The sequence below is a fragment of the Gekko japonicus genome, unplaced genomic scaffold (genome assembly GCF_001447785.1).
Source record: "Gekko japonicus isolate JY-2015 unplaced genomic scaffold, Gekko_japonicus_V1.1 scaffold20, whole genome shotgun sequence".
Classification (NCBI taxonomy): domain Eukaryota; kingdom Metazoa; phylum Chordata; class Lepidosauria; order Squamata; family Gekkonidae; genus Gekko; species Gekko japonicus.
In genome coordinates, this window is record NW_015169172.1 from 512,906 (window position 1) to 529,135 (window position 16,230).

At 42.1% G+C, this 16,230-nt stretch overlaps 1 protein-coding gene across 2 annotated transcripts in view; it reads right to left on the reverse strand.

Annotated features, from left to right (window-relative positions):
* Positions 1-16,230, reverse strand: part of LRRC7 (leucine rich repeat containing 7) — a 225,073-nt gene that overhangs the window by 39,616 nt on the left and 169,227 nt on the right. For both annotated transcript variants that reach the window (XM_015415802.1, XM_015415801.1), the window contains 3 exons: positions 13,999-14,110; positions 13,041-13,221; positions 10,635-12,312 (listed from right to left, as the gene is read on the reverse strand). In XM_015415802.1, coding sequence (XP_015271288.1) covers positions 10,635-12,312; positions 13,041-13,221; positions 13,999-14,110 — 1,971 coding nt within the window. The remainder of the gene's footprint in view (positions 1-10,634; positions 12,313-13,040; positions 13,222-13,998; positions 14,111-16,230) is intronic.

Here is a 16,230-nt window from a genome sequence, read left to right on the forward strand (position 1 = left end):
TGCCGGCCACATGTCCACGGAAACGTCTTCGGACAGCGCTGGCTCTTCGGCTTTGAAACGGAGATGAGCACCGCAACCCTAGAGTCGGATTCGACTGGCTTTTGAGCAAGGGAACCTTTACCTTTATAAATGCTTAATAATAATAATAATCATTGAGTACATTGCATAATAATATCATGGTTGTTTTTTGTTTACTTACAGACCCCAGTGGGGGCAGAAGTCTCTCACTGCCAGGCCTCACCTCTCTGCCACTGGCCAGCTGGCCTGCAGGTGAGAATTACCCCCCCCAAAAAAGGAAGAACACTTGGCATTTCAGTGACGTGCCCACTTGACCTGGAAGTGATGTAGCTACGACATTGGGAACAACGAAGAACTAGAAAGTCTACATAAAAAGCTAATTCTACTATAGAGTTTTGCTCAAAAACCAGACCGTCGCCCCCAATGTAACTATGTCACTTCTGGGTCATGTAAGCAGTCGCTGAAATCCTGGGCATTCCTCCCTGCTCCCGGTAAGTGCACCCCCCCATCCCCCATTGGCTGCTTGGAGAAACCTGGCAACCCTGGGCCTTTCTTACAACTGATCTTGCAGAATGTACTGCAATGGTCATTGGCAAAAGATGGTCCACTGCATATAGTCTTATTTACAAAAATCACAACGATTCTAATTTAATCAATTAGTAATATTCTTCATGAATTTAATGCAAAAAGTAAAAGATATCAAACCACGCACATTTCTAGAAATACAGAGCTGATACTGATACATGTTTCAGCAGTCCATGAAAATGATGTAGTACATGCATCTCTTATAACAAATTTAGGGTCCAATGGCACCTTTAAGACCAACAAAGTTTTATTCAAGGTACAAGCTTTCGTGTGTACGCACACTTTAGCAAATATGGCAGGCAAAGTTCAAATTTACAGCCAGAGAATGAACAGCAAATTAACATGCAACAAGATGATGATCAAAATATGCAAAGGGACACTAAATAACAAATTAATTAGAAAATACACCTTTAGACATTTTTCTGCTAGTTTGACATATTTATTGCTTTACAACTGTTGACCCTATAACCTTAACTTGTTATTTAGTGTCACTTTGCATATCTTGATCATCATCATGTTGCATGTTAATTTGCTGCTCATTCTCTGGCTATAAGTTTGAACCTTGCCTGTCATTCTAACGTATTTGATAAAGTGTGCGTGCACAGGAAAGCTCATACCTTGAAAAAAACATTTGTTGGTCTTAAAAGTGCCATTGGACAATAAATTTGTTGTACTGCTTTAGACCAACACAGCTGACCAACTGAAGGCATCTCCTAGGACAGCTCTGAAAAACTCAATTATATTTTTACCCATGAGATGACTCAGAATGGTCTGCAGATTCAGTCAATGTATTTTAGAAAAGGCCAGTTGTATGCAATTAAATAGAGAATTCATACTGATCAGCACAAACATCCGCTTGGATCCATGTGCTGAAAAAAGAAAAAGAGAAAGGCCTTGTTTAAACAGAAAATTAAAAAGCACAAAGAACTAGTATGTCTATGTACAAAGGTATGTATTAAAAAGGTTAGAGTTATCATTCATATTTTACTTTGGAAGTGAGAGGAGCGGACCCTTTTTATGATGCTATAAGAGCTGTGAAGAACCATTGTGCTCTATGTTAGTGAGAATGTTCATATATTTTTTGACATTAATGTCATCACTTAATTCAGTTTTTCTATTACAGGTATTTCCCTTATAAATAAAAGCCGAATGGTGGTGGCACTTCTCTAGAACATTCCACACGCTCCAAAATCAGTTCGCTCTCTGATCTGTCATTCAGAGGGTCTCCCTATCTACTGGCTGCTTTGCCTGAGTCCTGCCTTCAACATTCTGAATATTTTGCTGTTCCTCTCCCCCCCACAGCCAGTCAGAACACAGAGGTTATTTGCATATGCAGCCTCATTGGCCTTTGCCTCGGAACACAGAGGTCATTCGCATATGCGACTTGATTGGCTTTTGCCTCTAACATTCTAAACAGTTTGCTATTCTGAGGTAAAATGTGTCCGATCTCCAGATGAGGGCTGGAGATCACTCAGAATTACAACTGCTTTCCAGACGGCAGAGATCAGTTCCCCTGGAGAAAATGGTGGGCTCTGTATCCTTATATGCTGCTGAGGTGGCCCCCATATGACAGCCAATGTGACGTAGCAGTCAGGGCTTCAGAGCACGGGAGAGGCGCAGGTGTGTGGGAGGTGGAAAGCTGAAGAGTGAGGGGGAAATAAAGGTAGGTTGATGATTGGCTGGAAAGGAGATAGGGTTGCCAACTCCAGGTGGGAAATTTTGCCAACTCCAGGTGGGAAATTTCTGGAAATATGAGGGATGGAGCCTGGAGAGGGTGAGGTTTCAGGAGGCGTGGGACCTCAGACAGGTACAAAGCCATAGACTCCACCCTCCAAACCAACTATTCCCTTCTGGGGAACCATCTTTGCCAATCTCCAGGTGAGGGCTGGAGATCACTCAAAACTACAGCTGTTCTTTAGGTAGCAGAGATCAGTTCCTCTGGAGAAAATGGTGGACTCAGTGTCATTATACCCTGCTGAGGTCGCCACAGCAAATTGACACTGAGTGTCCAAGGCCTGGGCACCTGCCCAGAGCCTCTTTCTAGAGGCCGCTGTATTTATTTCCACAATGGGCCTTTTTCCTAGTCACATATTTGAGGTTTTTAAAATATCCAAGATAACTTGCTCAATGTGAATGTTCAAAAGTGTTATTCATAATACATTTTGAATTTCTAATTTTTTTCAGTGGAATGTTTGCTTATACTAGTTGGATGCCAACACGATTTCAAAAAAATATTTTGTTCTTGCTTGATAGGCTTGATGGAAGGGAACGACCTGGCAAAAGTGATCCATGCAATGGTCACCTCGAGACTGGATTACTGTAATGCTCTCTACATGGGGCTGCCCTTGACCCAAATCTGGAAGCTGCAGCTGGTGCAGAATGCAGCAGCCAGGCTGTTGTTGCGTCTCTCTATGCGGGAGCACATCCAGCCTGTGCTAAAAGCACTGCACTGGCTGCCTATAGCATACTGAATTCGATTCAAGGTGTTGGTTCTCACCTTTAAAGCCCTATATGGTCAGGGACCTACATACCTAAGGGACTGCTTTCCCCACATGTTCCCCTGAGAGCACTACGACCAGGGTCCCAAAATTGTCTGGCTCTGCTGGGCCCCAGAGAAGCCAGGCTGGCTGTGACAAGGGCCAGGGCCTTTTCAGTGGCGGCTCTGTACTGGTGGAACGAGCTTCTGGAAGACATCAGGGCCCTGCGAGACCTTTTACAATTCCACAGGGCCAGGAAGATGGAGCTCTCCCAACCCTGAAGAACAAGAAGAACCACTGTAAGGCAAACCCCTGAATCCCAGTGTTGGTGAGGCAGCAGGTCAGTAGTTGGTGGTCAACCATGTCGAATGGTGCCGACAGGTCTAACAACAGCAACACAGCCGAACCACCCTGATCCAGATGCCTCTGAAGATCATCCATGAGGGCGACCAGTGCTGTCTATGTCCCATGGCCTGGTCAGAAGCTGGACTGGGAGGGGTCTAATGCAGAGGTGTCATCCAAAAACCCCTGCAACTGAATTGCCACCACCCTCTCAATTAGTTTGCCCAATTAGGGCAAATTAGAAACCAGCCAGTAGTTAGCCAATTCGGCTGGAACCAAAGATGGATTTTCCAATAGAGGGTGTACCACTGCCTCCTAGAGTGCCCCGGGGAACAGCCCCTCAGAGAGTGACCTTAGGGTACCTCATAGCCCATCACGGCCAGCTTTAATTAGCTACAACGGGCACGTATCAAGGCTGCAAGTGGTCAGGCGAACAGTTGAAAGTAATTTGTCAACCTCTTCTAGGCTGAGTAGACTGAAATAATACAGAAGATGTGCATGGAGCCTCGAGTTCCCTTACTGTCTCAAGTGTGGCTGGAAGGTCATGGGAGAGCAAGAAGACTTTATCTGTTAAATAGCTCACAAAAGCCTCACAGCCAATCTCCAATCCCTTAGCATTTGGTGTACCCTGTGGCAGAATAGTAATAGACTGAATCATTCTAAATAACTGGGCTGGGCAAGAGCTTGCAGACACAATCGTGACTGCGTAGTATTCTCTTTTGGGGCTTTGACCACCATCTCATAGGATCTCATAAACGTCCTATAGGATGCTCTTGTAGCTTCATCACAAACACACCACCACTGTCTCTCTAGCCATCTGAACCCTCGCTTCATCAGCTGCAGCTCTTGTGTAAACCATGGAGCGAGCCTTGAGTGAGGGCGTAGAGGGCATGGGGGGGCAATCTCATTGATGGCTACCAAGAGTCGGCTACGCCAGTCCTTCACAAGCTCATCTAATGAGCCACCAGGGGGCAATGGATCCCACAGGACCATCTGGAGCTGCACTGGGTCCATTTGGTAGAGGAGAGTCAGCCAGAGATCCCCCGAGAGTTTGGTGTCTCTAGTACATGGGGGGGGGAGCATTCTACTGCATCACGAAGCTCACAAACAGGTTTGTTTGGCAGCTAAAAGTTTGTGACAGTTCATGGTTCGCGAACCGGGCATGCCATGAACCAAACCACATTTTCCCAATTCATACCCATCTCTAGTTGGAACCTCTGTCTTCTCTCATCATTCTTTATGAGCTGAAGCCACATCCTTTCCAGTTCCTTTCACAGAGAGTCACAGCTTAATTGTACACAGCAGGATTTACAACAGGTCTCTGTTTCAACTGCAGCCCCCCAATAAGGAAGCCTGGAAAATGGTTATGTACTTTATGGATCTAAGGAAGGGATATCTGATTCACAAAAACTCAAGCTGATCAATTTTGTTAGCCTTTTAAGCACTTATGTTCTCTTGTTAATACATACATTTATACATAGGATTCTTAGTACTTAGTACTTTGTAATTTTTTCTGCATCCATATATTAACTGATTTATTGTCTTAAGAAATACAATAGTATAGGGTGCTTCAGTTACAGTCAGGGCTCTTTTTGTAGCAGCAACTCCTTTGCATATTAGGCAACACACCCCTAATGTAGCCAAACTTTCAAGAGCTTACAGAGCTCTTCTTACAGGGGCTACTGTAACCTCTTGGAGGATTGGCTACATTAGGGGTGTGTCGCCTAATAGATAAAGGAGTTCCTGCTACAAAAAGGGCCCTGGATACATTTACTGTAAATAATGTGCTAATAGTGAACAAAATTAGTAACTATTTACAATAGAAGACGAAGACTATGGTTATTCTGTTTTTCCCCAATCCCCCCCTTTTTTGTCCTTCTCTATGGTTAATCTGTTTCAGCAAAGCTCCAAAATGAGAAATGCTCAGTTTAAAAAATAGTATCTATTCTGTGCTTTTTACAGAAGTTTAATATGTTTCTTTTTCTAAGATACACATCATAAAGTCCTGAGAGGATAATTGGTTCAAATTAAACAACATACAGAATTCTGCTGATGTATTTCTATATTAGACTTATGATTAGTCGTTATTATTAATAATGTATAAATACCATAATACAAAGAACTGTACGGAATAAATATATAATTACTATATCTAACAGCCAGCCCATGTGGATGGAAGTATCAACACCATTACCCATAAACCAAAATATGCCTCCCTAAAAGCAGCCAAATGCTGACCAAATGTCTTCCAGAAGGAACAGAATGGCAAAAGCAGCCAAGTGTTAGTTAAAGAGAAAAGGTATGTGTGGTGGGGAGATGATAATGGCAACTATGAGATACTATTCATGACCTGGCTGAAATCAGGAAGCTCTTGGTGTTTTTTTTTCAAATGGAGTCAGAACTGCTGACACAGAGAGGAATGACAAATAACCACAAGTAACACAAGGCAGCCTTAGATGGCCTCAGCCAAAAACACAAAATGTCATTGTGTAAAACAATAAGTCATTGTGACATGGGAGGGGGCCAGAACTCAGAAAGGCTATAATAGAGTCTTAAGTGAACTACCAGATTTCTCCCCTCATATCTAGATGCCATGAATAATCACAGAATGCCAGATATACTTTTAAAGCATATATTGGTATAATTATGCTATCATTATATGAATCCTGAGATAAGACCTTAATGTGTTTTCTTGGAGTTATAGTAGTGTTACATCTCTAGTCAGCATGCACACTCATATAAATACAATTAGTTCACCAGACCAGAAAATTCTATCACTGGCCCTGAGGGGAGTTCACAAAAACATTTTCAGGTAATGAATATCCACATTTTTAAACCACAGTTTTAGCCATAAATATTCAGGCAACAATCCACAAGTAACAGGGTTTTGTTCCCTGTGTCTTTCATTTTGTTTTTTAGACTTAGGCTCACTTTTGCTGCCCTATGTTATTCCCAAAGCAGTGCACCAAGTTAGAGCTAATTTGCACACTGTAGACTGATGACTTCTGAACACTTTTGTAGCTAAATGTACAAACTGACTCCCCTGAGAAAGATTGTATTTGAGATTGTCATAAAATATGAAAGTTCTATCTGTGGTATTTGATCCAAAATTGGTTTATTCACACACTGACAGAATGCACATTGTCTGAAACCTAGTTCTATTAACACATTTTGGAGAAGTAAATAGTCCTAATGAAGCACCTAAATTCATAAATCACATTTAATACCTCCACAAAAGTGAAAAATGTATAGTTATTTTCTTTCACAAATCATAGTGTTTGTTCATATACATATATTTAAACATCTAGAATAAAAACCTAATTTTGAAATGTGCATTCAGTTAAATGAAATTTTATTGGCCTGATCACTGCTCCATATTTGTACATTTATATCTGTAGGTCCTTAAATTGGGAGGGCAAATTTGTTTGGATAGCATTGTCAAGAGGCAATTTCGTGTAGTGATAAATAAGGAGCATTCTTCATTCCTCAGAACTGTTCATGAACTTTATAAAAATAGTATTGTCAATTCATACTGTTTGTAGTGCTTTGTAACATACTTTACTGGGTAATTTATATGTTGTAGTCTTGTACATACGCCACCAATGTAATTGACATTTAGATGAGTGAATAATTGAGCCAACACTCCATTTACCCATTGGTCAGCAACACCTGTATCTTTTCTACTAACACTATATTATACACATAAGCCACTGTATTTTGCAGAAATTTAGGTTACGTCAGCTAGCAGTTTACATTTAGGCTGTGACCTCCATGGACCTGTATTTTTCTATTATGTTGCTCAGTACGGTATCCAAGTGGCACTGTGGTTGAAACTCAAAGGATCAAACAGCTACTCTTGCAGTACCCCAGCAAGTGTGGGGTTTCCATTTGCCAAACACTCCTGCACACAAATACCATGTGGCAAACTGCTTCTGAAACTCTAAGAACTTGCAAAAGTAGCTTATGATATGGCAGATCTTTCCCAATCCTTTTCATCAACAGCTATCTAGACACCCCCCCCCCCCAAGCAATGGTGGAGGTCAAATCTGCTTCATGGACAAAATGCCACAAGGCAGGGAGGTGGGGTTCTACTAGGGAAGGAGAAATCAGGGAAAAATCACTCTTCCTCCCTCTTATGCAACCAGCAAGCTTGCTCCACTGCACTTCTGTGTGAACAGAAGAGGCAAGTGGTAAAGAAGAAGCAATTGATTTTGCTCAATTCTCCCATGCTTCATAACTTTTTTTTACCAGTTTAATTACATGGCTAAAGTCATGTATGAATATGGCCTTCACAAATCAGCTTGTTCCTGTTCAATAATGACAGTTAGCTAAAGAACAGAACGGACCAAGTGATAAAATAAGTAATGAAGAAAAGTACAGGGCCATGAAGAGCTAATGAAAGAGTCAGTAAAGCTGAATAAGAAACATGGCATTCAAAGTTGGGTTGCAGGCCCCTGGCGGGGGAGGGGGAACCCCTGGTTTGAGAGCCCCACCCCTGCTTTGCATGAATCAGGCAGCAAGGGACAAAATGGCAGGGGGTTGTGCTGGGAAGGCAAGCTCTTCTTGCTGGGGTGGGCAGGCCAGATTCCCAAGTCCCGAGCAGCAGCGCTAGGTGTGTGTGGGGTGGGCCCATGATGCAGCACATGCTGTGGGGGGTGTGGGCAGGCCCTCACTTGCCATTGGTGGGAAGTGGGCCTGCGATCATGCTCTCCGGATGGGGAGAGCTGTGGGAGGCAGTGGCGAGAGGTGAGGTGGTGAGGCTGTTGCCATCAAGGTATGCAGGAGAGGAAGACGAAGCAAGGAGGAGAGACAGAGTGAGCACATGTGTGTGCGTGTGGATGCGCATGCCAGAAGCTGTGCTACCAGCTGCTGTGCTCTCACCTTCCGCTCCATTTCTTCTCTCTGCTCCTCAAGTCTGCCTTAAGTTTTATGTGCTGGGGCCTGGTGGCAAAGTCCATCTGCAAAGAGACAGTCCACCAATGCCTCCCCTTCCCTCTCTCGCTCTCTCGCCCAGTCACTCACCACAGGATTCCTTTTCGCTCCCTTGCCAAGGAGTTCCCTTCTTTTGTCTCACTGAAGGATGTCCCCCCACACCCCCTCTCCTTTCTCAGTCCACTGCTTCTTCAAGGAGCTACTTGTCTGGCACTATGGAGGAAGGCAAGGAGGGTGGGCAGTGGGAGGGGGGTTTGCCTGAGCTGAATCACTTGAATGGAGCCATCAGGGTAACTCAGTCTTGCTCCAGTTGCTTGGCCAGTGACTGATTCCCGTTTCTCCGAAGGATGCCTCTCATTAGCATGAATATGGGGAATGGCCAGAGAGAGACTAATTTTTAGAGGGGAAACAAGTTTCCTTTGCAATGGCATCTAGAGCTCTCTGGCTCCTGTGCTTCATCATGGGCTCCTCCTTCAGCTTGGGGGCAGGTAAGGTGTTCCCATTCTTGCAGACTTCGGCCTTCACTGTTTGCATTGAGCTGCTGAAGTCACTCTCATCCAAGGTTCTGAGAGAATTCCTTTCCACCTGCCTGACTGTCAGACTGGATGCATAGGGCAGGGAGAGCACTTCACAGAAACTGATAAAATCTTAAAGCTGCTGTGATTTCCTTACTCTTCTAATTTCTTCATCCTATTCCCCCCAAAAAAAATTTTGTTTTCAGTTCCACAAGTCTGGCATGTGGCTTTTCTGTTTCCCCTCCTGTAAGAAGGCTGTTTCAGATATGTGTTCAAAGCAGGCACCTGTTTGAAATGCAAGAGACAAAGCAAATGTACCCTGCAGTGTGGGAAGCTGGTACAAGGCCAGTGGAGTGTAGTGGTTAGAGTGTCTATCTAGGTTCTGGAAGATTCCAGTTCAAACCCCTTCTCAGCCATGAAGCAAGGCAGGTGACCTTGGATCACTCATGCTCTCTCAGTCTGCTAGAAGTTACATCATTTGAAGGGGGTGGAGCTTGGGAAGTGGCATCACTTGACTTTTGACCTGAAGTGACATCACAGGACATGGCATCACAAAGTCTCCTGGCTCCTCTCCCAAAATCCCCAGATATTTCCTGAGTCAGACCTGGGAACCCTAATTCAAAGAGCCCAAGCTAGTACATGCCAAAAAGAAGGTTAATATAAAATCAGAACACAGGCTTTCCCAAGAAGGTTTTCTAGACATTTCAGTAATCTTGCTATAAGATATCTTACTCACAAGGCAGTAAACAATTATAATGTTTCCAAAGAATGTAACAGACTCTGTGATTGCAGGTTTATGGGATGATAAATGCTAATTAAGAAAGTATTTTTAACAAATATCAAGAGCATAAGGTATAATATGAAACTTTTGGCTACTACTGGGCCTTTAGGTATTCTGTAAGGTGATCCTACCCACATTTGGAAATACATGAATTCAAATAAACTGATTTACATCCATGTAAATAGGCTTAAGACTAAGGTACCAGATCATGGAGATTGTTCCTTGATCAGACTAAGAATGGCTACATATTTTACAAAGGATAAAGGAAATGGAGGAATAAATTTGCCATGTTCCGATAGCTCCTGTGTACATGTGAGGGTTCTGAGGTGTACATGTACTTTTCTACAAGATATCCCCCTGTTGCTGAAAAGGATGCAAAGTGTTCCATATGGGCCCTAAAGCTCTGTGGAATCCTGCCTATGTCAAATGCTCCTGGATGGCCCAGGTTAGCCTGATCTCATCAGATCTTGGAAGCTAAGCAGGGTTGGTCCTTGTTAGTACTTAGATGGGAGACCCCCAAGAAAGTCTAGGGTTTCTACATAGAAGCAAAACACATCTGTTCACATCTTCCCTTGAAAACTCTATGGGATCACCATAAGTCATCTGTGACTTGATGGCATTTTTCACTGCCACCATGTCAAAAACTCTGTACTTTGTTTTTGAATGTATCTTGAGCATTTCTCCTATGCATTTTAAAAGTAAACATCAGTCAAAATTCACAATTGTTCTGACAGAATTCTTGAACTGGTTTTGTTTTAAATATTGTTTCTATACCAGAGAAGACTTTTACTATCTCTTATGCCAGGAACCTTAATACTGATCATACAATAACCTTAACAGACTTCACAGACCATTTGCCCATAATACAAAATACAGGAATTATTATTAGATAACAATATTAGCCACTGCAAACACAAACTGTTGATATATGAAAATAAATATAAAAACTAAAAGGCATTAATTTCAGAGAAATGCCAAACATACCCTGTCTAACCTTCTAGCTTCTATATGTCTAAGTAGCTGTTGTCTCCAGTCAGCGGGCATTTTACCACAGGTCTCACTTCCCTTCACAGGGGTAGGCCTTGTCTTTAAATCAGTGTTATCTGATGGCTTGTCACCATAGTTACCCAAGTTATAGTCTGATGGTATCTTTTCCAACAGAGCTGCCATTGTAGGCCTAGCTGAAACTGGCCTGGTTTGGGAGGTACCATAACTCTCTGTACTGTAGCTTCTTGCAGACAATGGTCTCCTTTGTGTAAGGTTTTTAACTGGAAAATTTCCAGACTGAGTTTTCACTTCTTGATATGAAGGGTGTTCATCTTCATACCTGCCATTCCTTTTGAGGAACTGGGACTCAGACACAGAAATGCTGCTTTGGCGTTCCATAGCTCCTCTATATTGGTGTCTGTTATACCTATCACTCTGAGGCGGTTCATGTGGTTCACTGACTCTTCTATACATTGACATTTCTGTAGAGCTGGCCAATGAATCTGCTCTTCTCAAAAATCCAGCCCTTGATCCCTGACTTGAGAACTGAGTATTGACAGTCTCTTCATTAACAGAAGGCTGAGAGAATGAAAACATGTGCTCTATAGGTGGGTATCCTCGGTAGGCTCTAGGGCTGACCAAATCCTTGGGAACATTTTTACTCTGCTGGGGAATGTATTCTGGAGTGTGTTGAAAAGGCGGTGGTATCCTCTTCTCTGCTTTCACTTCCACTGATCCTTGAGGATTAAAACTTTGGTCAAACTGGTACACTTTCTTAGTTACAGAAGGCTTTTGCTGTTGCTGAACCTTAACGCTTCCATAGGTCAGAAGCTCATCATCAAGCATTGGTACAGACTGGCTACGAGACATGCTAGACATTCCATGTTCTGGCCGCATCATTTTGTCTGGCATCTCATGTGTTCCTGCATTGTCTGTAGTGGCTGCATAGTTCTCCAATGGTATATTATAAACTTTATAAGCGCCAATATCTATCTCATCTATACTTTGAGACTTCTTAAATCTATTAGTCTTTAAATCTCTCATCATTGGGGAAAGCCTCTCTGTACTCTTGCTGATGGAAATGACATTTTTAGATAGTTCAGGGCGACAGTGAATATGAGAAAACATGTTACTAAGACTTCTGTTAGCATTTGAATCATGATACTCCCATGCTGTTCCTGGAGGAAAAGTGCCAGTTATTTCAGGAGAGTCTTTAACATGATCTTTCCTTTCTGGTAATGGGCTGGTGGTAGGAGTACTCTCCAGCTTTGAAGGAAAGGCTGTCCTATCTTCAAATGGACTAGGGGTCCTTGTCCAGTTCTGCCAAGGGTTTGATGGAGGCACTTCTGATTCAGGTGTATTTCTGAGAGTAGGCTGTTCAAGCTCTAGGGGAATGCCAACTATTCTGTCCTGCCTAATTAAAGGCCGGCGTCCATGAGCAGATGTGCTTCTCGATTTAGAGCTTAAGAGGGGGTTGGAGTTGGGGTTTTCCACTGTGCTCTCCTCTGCTACAAATCCTGTGTTATCATAATGAGAACCATCATTCCAGCTATCAACAAATGTGTCACTCATCTGACGCCTATCGTTATGCTGCTGCAAGTTCCCTGCTGGAGCAGACTCACGCTGGCTGAGCAATGGCTTTGTTTCAAGGGGTTGGGGGAAAGACTGAACAAGCCTGCAAGAAACAAAGATAAAATCAACCTCTGTCAAAAAGGGAGTGATCACAGCAAAAGAAAATGCTAACAAATATCCTATCATAATTGCATGTGCAGTATAACCACTTTTGTATTGAACAGTTATTGTTTGCTTAGGTTGGAATTAAAGAAAATGGCCAGAGATAGCAGCAGGCCTCTTGTTTACTGGACTACAAATAATTTTTGAAATGCCAAGTGTTTCCATTTTGTATATCTTTCTGGGAATTTTGAAAAGTGTCTAATAATTCATTACATTCATAAGGAGAATTTAAGATTAGAGAGAAGAAACCAATGTCTCCTCTGAAATGTGCAGCTGAAAACTACACAAACTCACATTGTTTCATAGTAAGGCCAGTCTTACAGCTCTTACTCTTTCAAAGTTCTTCAGTGGAATTTAGTCTAGTCAAGTGCACAGTAAGCACTGCCATCTTAGATTGAGAGAAAGCCAGTTACAGTTAGAAATGCAAAATTTTCAGAAATTCTGAAGCTATGTGAAATGGGGGCGGGGCATTTTGAGGGACAAATTGAAATATGTGTAGTACTTACTTTCTTATCAAATTTAAAATCACAATGAACTAATCTTTGATGACCTTTGTATAAATCATAATTATTCCAGTAGAACACACAAAGCCTAAACCTGCTCTTACTTTATTTGGATATGCAGTGCTAAGTTCCACATGAATCTAGAGGCAGAGCCAAATAAACATACCTATTACCCCACAAGGAATTGTTCACTGCATCTTTAGCTGTAGTCTGCAGGGACCCCATTTTAACACGAGCATTAGAAGACCCTGAAGAAGCCTGAGAAGGTGAATAATCTGAATAGGTGCCTGAAGAAACACTATTGTTCATACAGTGAACTTTATCTGCTTCAGACTCATCTGTTGACTCTGGAAAACAGAGCAAGCAGTATGAAAACATAACCATGGGAGAAAATACAACCAATATAGAATAGCTACGGTAATAAGTTATAATAATGGTGCAATTTCTATACTGTCCTGCTGTGGCCAGTTATGGACTTATATTAAAATTTTGCAAAAATACCCAGGAGGTATAATATCACTTTTTGGTTGCTTTTCCCAACAGCAGCAATCTGAGCTCAAGGACATTCTAACACAAGTTATATCTTCTGACCATACTGAAGAATCAATACTGGCAAGTACATAATTATATTGTTATTTTATTTGTTTGTTTGTTTTTTAAAATTTATATTCTACCCTCCACGCAAATGGGCTCAAGGCGGGTCACAACAAATAATTAAGCCATTTGGCAATCCGTACTATGACGAAATGCTTTTTTTTTTTTAAGTTCTAAGCTATTAGTTTCATTTTGGGCTGCTGGGTGGGTGCAGCTACCTACCTTCCCTGCATTACCCTCAATCATACCCAAACTGCTAGAATAATGAAGGCATGACCAGGGGAGAGTTTTCAGGCCCAGGTTTTTTGACTCAGGACCATCCATTATCTATTGCCCATTTGTACCTTTCTCAGCTGCACCTTCTCTTGAATTCAAAATAGCACAACACATTATCTCTGTCTGTGAAAGATGCCTTCTTCTTTGTATCTCTACACACCAGCTCTAAGAAAAGGCACTGTCGAGCACAGTATTATAGCTTCTATAATTTTCATCATAATTCCCTTCCAAATGTCTGCCATTTGATCTGGTACCTTTCTTCTCTTTTCCCAAGAGAACAAGCTTAGGCTGGTACAATGGTACTTCAGTCATCGAGGGGCGAAGTTCTCCCATCCTCATATCATTCACAGGGTGTACAAAAGAGTCCTGATAAATTAAATAATATTGGAGACTGAAATACAATGTTAAAAGGATAGCTCAGCAAGTGAAGCCACAACAAATTCTAATAGCCAACTTTGACATGCATATGGAGCTGCAAAGTTCCTAGCAGAAATTGAACTAATATGGTTTCAAACCAGGCCACCTGGTAGGGGTCTAAACATACTTTTTGGACTTCCCCACTATACTGAAAAAATATAAACAAACTCCAGAAAGCCAGCCTGATGGGGCTTGAATATGCTAGAGTAGCATGGAATACAGAGAGTAGCTAAAGGTCTAACTACATGTTACACAGTCCTCATGTAATATTCAGATTGCTGTGAAAATTTTCTATGAGACATGTACTCCAGAGTCCCTGGTGCAAGCCATTTTCCTGACTTGAGATGGCCCCAGAGTGCATTAAATGACCCATTGGGGGCTTGCTATGTACTGATGGGGTAAATGTATGTTTTCTCAACAGGACAAATACCCCCTACCAGGCAATTTCTGGTCATCCTGTAATAAAAAGGGGGGGGGGGGGGGGGGGAGGTTGAAGTTCCCTCTCATCATGCAATGCATTCCTGATCCGAATATGACTCTGCATACCATGAAATTCAATTCCCCTTGCATTGCATATCTCACAGAAAATAATGATCTTAGTCATTCACATTATATATTTACTGTTGTACCAGAACCTCAATGTGTGGATCAAGAAACCGACACATTGGGAGCATGTGTAGACTGGGATGTTTATACAAACCTGGGCCAGCTTCCAGGTTTGTACATAAATCTCCAAAAGGAAAAAAAAAAGATTTTTTTAAAACATTGCTGTCACAATCCACAATTACCTGCTGAGTGACACCACCTTCCACCATCATGGCAAACAATGTTGGGAAGTCTCCCAGATCTCAGAATGAGAGGGGAGGGGATCTGAATCCACCCTTGGCCTCCTCTTCTCAACTGGACAAACCTTCTTCACAGTAAGGCGCACCAGGTTTTTTTTCCTACATGGCCTGTTGTCAGGTGCCTCCTTTTATATGCACCTCTGAAATAATGGTTTCTAACTTGTTTTTAATGGTTGTACGTTACCTAGAGCCTTACATTATAGGGAATAGGTGATTTACAAATTGAATTATTATTATTACTACTACTACTACAATGATGATGATTATGATTATGATGATAACAACAACAACAACAACAACAACGATAATAATAATAATAATAATAATAATAATAATAATAATAAAAATAATAATAATAATAGTAATAATAATAATAATAATAATAATAATAATGTTTCCCTTTCCTGTCCATAAACCTCCCTGGCTTCCCATTGGACCTATCTTCCTCTACACCTGACTGATTTTATCTTTCTTAACACAGCGTCAGGACATTTGCCTCCATTTACTTCATCTTTCAATGGGCCTGGCTCCTCCTGATACGAGCCCCAGCTGGGGAGAGGGTGGGGTCAGAGGCTGCTTTTCCACTTTGCTCTGAACTGCTGGGGAATCCGCCCATCGTCCTTTCCCCCAGACTGTCCCGAGGGCTGGGTGTGATAGGTCTGAAAATGAGACAGGCTTCCTGGGGCTTCAAGGCATCTCTTTCCTGAGGCTTAAAGAGGCTTCTCGGCATACTCCCCTCTACCCGTGTCCTCTGCCCTGGTTTCTCCAGCTTCTTCCCAGCCTCTGGTGTCTCTACTCCCTGCCTGGGTAAGTGTGGTTTGTCCTGGCTGAGTCTGGGTGTTCATGTTCTGACAGGGTGGGGTTTTGGGGCCATCCTGGGCTTCCCCTTTGATACAGGGAATCACCTCCAACCCCAGATAGTTGCAGAATTCAAAGCATGGGAAGAAAAAACACCATTTTGAGAGTAGCGACCCTAGAAACAGGTATTATTTATTAATGTAGATATTTTTATGCCACCTCTCCAAAAACCCTCTTGAGGTAACTTACAAAATAAAAAGAAAAACAAAATATTAAAATATATTAATTAAAATCCAGAATTAAAAACCTTTGTCCAGCATAAAAACATTGACCATAAAACTATTGACAGCTTAACAGTTTCCACGCTAAATAGTGTATAAAAGATCAGCCCCTTAATTAAAACAAGCCAAAGTGACTGGAAAAGGA